The sequence below is a fragment of the Olea europaea genome, unplaced genomic scaffold (genome assembly GCF_002742605.1).
Source record: "Olea europaea var. sylvestris unplaced genomic scaffold, O_europaea_v1 scaffold921, whole genome shotgun sequence".
Classification (NCBI taxonomy): domain Eukaryota; kingdom Viridiplantae; phylum Streptophyta; class Magnoliopsida; order Lamiales; family Oleaceae; genus Olea; species Olea europaea.
In genome coordinates this window covers 100860-106743 of record NW_019267693.1, presented here as the reverse complement: position 1 = coordinate 106743, position 5884 = coordinate 100860, and the positions used below count along the sequence as shown (strand labels likewise).

Below are 5884 nucleotides of genomic sequence, written 5' to 3'. Positions count from 1 at the left end.
AATTGAGGTTTGAAGAATCCTATGCTTTTCACTTTTCTAGTGTTGGAACAAAGGGAAAGAAGAAAAAGTAGTATTTTGCAATTGACCCTCAACTTCGCATATTCATATGATTCAACATTACATATTCACTTCAAACAGCTGCCCTCTAGGCTCTAACAAGCCGAGGTTTTCCTAGGTATACACGTGTCAAATGAACTCACAATTTAATACTACCAATTTTATACAAGATTTGATCTTGGCATTTCATCTTTTATATGTGAATGGAAAACACGAGCGAAAGAAGGAACAACACGACGAGCTTACCCTTGAATTGAGTAATCACAATTACATGCCTTTCTGTCTTTGATTGTCTACTTTAAATACATGATGTACTTGAGACATGTGAGCATCATCATAACGGAAGTTCCATGAGGAAACAAATTAGTTATCTTATGTTTGATACTCATAGACAACATTGGACATCAAAATAAACAATATTTTAACATTTTCAAGCCTAGGATCTAAGAAGTATGTTAAGGAACTTGTAATTTCAATGAAACCATACAAAACAAAATACAGATGAGACATGCATATGGTTTGACATTCCAAACAGAGTGGTGGTGGACCAGAATCCTTATATTCTTAAATGGATATTTTTTTGCAGAGGCTATCTGAATATGTGGGACCAATTTCAGTCAAAAGATAGTCCTGCCGAAATTCTCAGTCAATACTACTCACATGTTTCCTTCTGCCTGATTGAAGGATACACAGTGAAAAATGTAAAGCAGAAAGATGGAAATGAAATTAACCTTCCATCGAATACCTTGTCTCCCGCAATAATTACTTTTCCAAAAGGATCGGATAAAACCTCTGCTTGGAGGAAAGACTTGAACTTTTATGCTCACATGCACATCAAAACGAACTTTGTCCAATTGAGTTTCCACAATTTAATATGACCATTGTATTAATCCATAGCAAACGCAAATGATGCAGGATAATTCTTTACAAAAATGCACACATTAGCCATATTCATATTATAAACCGAATTCACGAACTGTAGATCCATAGCAATAAATGTAAAGTTTTCAAATTAATGACTCCATAACAATGAACTCGTCTATACCATGGTAGTCAAACCAATTCTTCCAGATAAGCAAAAAAGAGTGGCATAAATGCTGTCATGTCTAGGTAGACAATCAATAGCAAGTTGGCAAACTTCGAATTTTAGATGGGGGGCAGATATATGATAAGACGTGGTAACAATGGAAATATTCTACTAGCTCATACCGTGGGCCATAAAACGGATTACCACGAATTTTTTGCTATGATTGGTGTGGATTCTGAAGATAGTCACCCAAGACCAGTGTAAATAATGGCCTTGAGGAATCTTTTGATGTACGGATTGAAAAGAAACAGTTCCCCAACAGCAAATATAAATACCTTCACTTCTTCCTCGAGTTCTCCAAGCGAAGCTCTGAATCACTAGGAATACCATCAACCGAACATGGACAACAGGTATGAATCTGAGGTACACTTTTCATTCCACACATATAGTTGTTACATAGGATGCAAATGTACATACTGGTGGATGTTACAATACATTTTGTGAGCAGGAACAAGTGTGCTGCATGCTACAGACAATTCAACAAAATGGAGCATTTAGTCGAACACATGAGGACGTCGTACCATTCAGCTCATGAGCCCATGTGTGGAATTTGTAGAAAGCATTGCCGATCGTTTGAGTCTCTACGGGAGCATCTTATAGGTATTCTTCAATCTCCTAGAAGCTATAACATGTTATGTGTCATTTAAGATTTGGCTTCTAACGCGTGTTGATTTCCTATACAGGACCTTTACCAAAGGTTGAATGTGAAAGGATATTTAAGGAACAAGGATGTGATCTTTGTTTAACCATCTTTAGTAGCCGTAACGCTCTCCATGTCCACCGAGAGGCATGCCAATTCTCACGTGGCAACAATATTCATGTTTGCAGCACTTTGCTTTTGACCAAATTGAGGTTTGAAGAATCCTATGCTTTTATCTTTTCTAGTGTTGGAACAAAGGGAAAGAAGAAAAAGTAGTATTTTGCAATTGACCCTCAACTTCGCATATTCATATGATTCAACATTACATATTCACTTCAAACAGCTGCCCTCTAGGCTCTAACAAGCCGAGGTTTTCCTAGGTATACACGTGTCAAATGAACTCACAATTTAATACTACCAATTTTATACAAGATTTGATCTTGGCATTTCATCTTTTATATGTGAATGGAAAACACGAGCGAAAGAAGGAACAACACGACGAGCTTACCCTTGAATTGAGTAATCACAATTACATGCCTTTCTGTCTTTGATTGTCTACTTTAAATACATGATGTACTCGAGACATGTGAGCATCATCATAATGGAAGTTCCATGAGGAAACAAATTAGTTATCTTATGTTTGATACTCAATAGTATAGACAACATTGGACATCAAAATAAACAATATTTTAACATTTTCAAGCCAAGGATCTAAGAAGTATGTTAAGGAACTTGTAATTTCAATGAAACCATACAAAACAAAATACAGATGAGACATGCATATGGTTTGACATTCCAAACAGAGTGGTGGTGGACCAGAATCCTTATATTCTTAAATGGATATTTTTTTGCAGAGGCTATCTGAATATGTGGGACCAATTTCAGTCAAAAGATAGTCCTGCCGAAATTCTCAGTCAATACTACTCACATGTTTCCTTCTGCCTGATTGAAGGATACACAGTGAAAAATGTAAAGCAGAAAGATGGAAATGAAATTAACCTTCCATCGAATACCTTGTCTCCCGCAATAATTACTTTTCCAAAAGGATCGGATAAAACCTCTGCTTGGAGGAAAGACTTGAACTTTTATGCTCACATGCACATCAAAACGAACTTTGTCCAATTGAGTTTCCACAATTTAATATGACCATTGTATTAATCCATAGCAAACGCAAATGATGCAGGATAATTCTTTACAAAAATGCACACATTAGCCATATTCATATTATAAACCGAATTCATGAACTGTAGATCCATAGCAATAAATGTAAAGTTTTCAAATTAATGACTCCATAACAATGAACTCGTCTATACCATGGTAGTCAAACCAATTCTTCCAGATAAGCAAAAAAGAGTGGCATAAATGCTGTCATGTCTAGGTAGACAATCAATAGCAAGTTGGCAAACTTCGAATTTTAGATGGGGGGCAGATATATGATAAGACGTGGTAACAATGGAAATATTCTACTAGCTCATACCGTGGGCCATAAAACGGATTACCACGAATTTTTTGCTATGATTGGTGTGGATTCTGAAGATAGTCACCCAAGACCAGTGTAAATAATGGCCTTGAGGAATCTTTTGATGTACGGATTGAAAAGAAACAGTTCCCCAACAGCAAATATAAATACCTTCACTTCTTCCTCGAGTTCTCCAAGCGAAGCTCTGAATCACTAGGAATACCATCAACCGAACATGGACAACAGGTATGAATCTGAGGTACACTTTTCATTCCACACATATAGTTGTTACATAGGATGCAAATGTACATACTGGTGGATGTTACAATACATTTTGTGAGCAGGAACAAGTGTGCTGCATGCTACAGACAATTCAACAAAATGGAGCATTTAGTCGAACACATGAGGACGTCGTACCATTCAGCTCATGAGCCCATGTGTGGAATTTGTAGAAAGCATTGCCGATCGTTTGAGTCTCTACGGGAGCATCTTATAGGTATTCTTCAATCTCCTAGAAGCTATAACATGTTATGTGTCATTTAAGATTTGGCTTCTAACGCGTGTTGATTTCCTATACAGGACCTTTACCAAAGGTTGAATGTGAAAGGATATTTAAGGAACAAGGATGTGATCTTTGTTTAACCATCTTTAGTAGCCGTAACGCTCTCCATGTCCACCGAGAGGCATGCCAATTCTCACGTGGCAACAATATGGTAAAGATGCTCATTCTAACTATATTTTTTAAACTTTTCAGCATAAAATCTATACAAAATCAATCTTGTTGGATTTTCTTTTACAGGGTCTGACAAATCGAATGGCAAACTTGGGCATCCAGGATGATTTGAAGATGGATAGTAGTAGAGCAAGAGTGGTTGCACTTGCTTGCAAAATGGTAGGAGGTGGTAGTGATGGTTCCTTAGATCTTTGTGCAAGGGTTTGCCTCATCGATGAATCCGAAAAGATAATCTTTCATACATATGTGAAGCCACGTCTTCCGGTCACGAAATATAGGTAATTAAATCTTTACAAAAGAACGGTAAATTATGTCACAACTATATTTCGACTAAACTTGAAATCTTGAAAACTTTTAGGTATGAAACAACAGGCATGAGACCAGAATTTTTACGGGATGCTATGCCACTTAGGCAAGTGCAAAGAAAGATTCAAGATTACTTATGTAATGGGGAGCCCATATGGCAGATCCGCTCCAGAGCTGGAAAAGCTAGGATCCTTGTAGGCCATGGATTAGATCATGATTTGAAAAGCCTTGAAGTAGAGTATCCGCAGATGATGAGGAGGCAAGTTAACCAGCATATAACTAAAGACTTTTATGTCATCAATCGTTACACTCAATGACTTAAATCTGAACCATCACACGAATAAAGACTTCTATGTCATAAATTGTTGCACACAGTGACTGGTTGCGGTTTTCCACAATTTAAGAATTAAGCTGATCATTTTTGTTTGCTCAAGAACAAAGAAAAGAAAAGTTGAAATGGTTTCACTAATCTGAGATTTTCTCTACAGGGATACCGCAGATTACCCTCCACTGATGAAATCAAGCAAGCTCAGCAACTCACTTAAATATCTAACGAAAACATACCTTGGGTAGTAGCTTAGCCGAAATTTTTGTCACTTTTCAGTTTACTCATCACTCCTGGGAGCATGACAAATTTTCCTTTTACAGATATGACATTCAAACTGGTATTCAAGATCCCTATGAAGACTGTGTTGCAACAATGAGGCTGTACATGAGAATGAGATCACAGCGTCATAAAGTGGAAGACTATCCGCTTGCTCAAGACCCACAAAATCGAAACAATTTTGCTGCATTTAGGCAAAGCGAGCTTGAGAGGATGGCTCCAGAAAAGATGCTGGAAATCTCAAGGTCTGATTACTATTGCTGGTGCTTAGACTCTAGCAGCTAAGGAAATTGCAATCGAAGTACTTCTCTAACCTGCCAGCACGTATTAGCATGACAGCCAAACATGGAATTTTCTGCCACCAAATAGACCAAGCTTTCTTTTAACTTCTTGCTAAGTTAAATTTAGGCAATAGGACTGCAACTTAGAAATTATAGTCTATTTCATGATATATATTATTGCGTTCTGTCAGATGTTATCTTAGAATTCTCATGGCTGTATCAGTGTGATTTAAGGTTCAATAAAAAGTTTGCGTAACACTGTAGTTGCAACGTAACAACAGCATTATGTCATCATTTCACACTCTCGTGCGATTCATTGACCCAAGAGTGATGGTACTTCAATTGAGTTGTGGTAAAATACTCCAGAAACTGTATGCCGAATTTAAGTTGAGTAGTACTCCACTGTAACATGTAAGACTATGTGGTTTTGAAAGTGAAGATCGCTATTGCATTCATTTCTGTATTTCATAGTTCCTCTAGCTGAGTTGGCAACCTTTAATTAGATCGAATTGCTTGAGTTCGTTTGGCTACACCATGAATCATATACTAAAAACAAGCGGGTTTTGAGTTCTACTTGGGCTTTAGAACGTTTCAAAAAAACTTAAACACAAGGATGTACACATATGTTAACTTCGTTTCTGTTCAACGATCTCAGCAGAAATGTAAGAAAGGTGTGTATTTTTATATTGATTGTTTTTGAGATAAGAGGAGGAGAGA

The 5884-nt window shown here is 37.1% G+C and overlaps 1 protein-coding gene across 2 annotated transcripts; it reads left to right on the top strand.

Moving 5' to 3' along the window:
- Positions 1-1162: 1162 nt before the first annotated feature.
- LOC111392354 (RNA exonuclease 4-like) lies at positions 1163-5459 on the top strand. Of its 2 annotated transcripts, none has more exons than XM_023017689.1 (7): positions 1163-1494; positions 1593-1744; positions 3823-3956; positions 4043-4254; positions 4335-4541; positions 4771-4851; positions 4931-5459. In XM_023017689.1, the coding sequence occupies exons 1-7, from the start codon at positions 1484-1486 to the stop codon at positions 5169-5171; spliced, it is 1038 nt and encodes a 345-aa protein (XP_022873457.1). In that variant the 5' UTR covers positions 1163-1483; the 3' UTR covers positions 5172-5459. The 2 variants fall into 2 exon arrangements, with proteins under 2 accessions (XP_022873457.1, XP_022873456.1); XM_023017688.1 differs by lacking the exons at positions 1163-1494; positions 1593-1744 and adding exons at positions 3161-3489; positions 3588-3739.
- The last annotated feature ends 425 nt before the right edge of the window (positions 5460-5884 follow it).

Coding starts and splice junctions, on each gene's coding strand:
- LOC111392354 (XM_023017689.1), top strand. Junction 4,255..4,334: donor CTTCCGGTCACGAAATATAG/GTAATTAAATCT, acceptor GAAAACTTTTAG/GTATGAAACAACAGGCATGA. Junction 4,852..4,930: donor CTAACGAAAACATACCTTGG/GTAGTAGCTTAG, acceptor TTCCTTTTACAG/ATATGACATTCAAACTGGTA.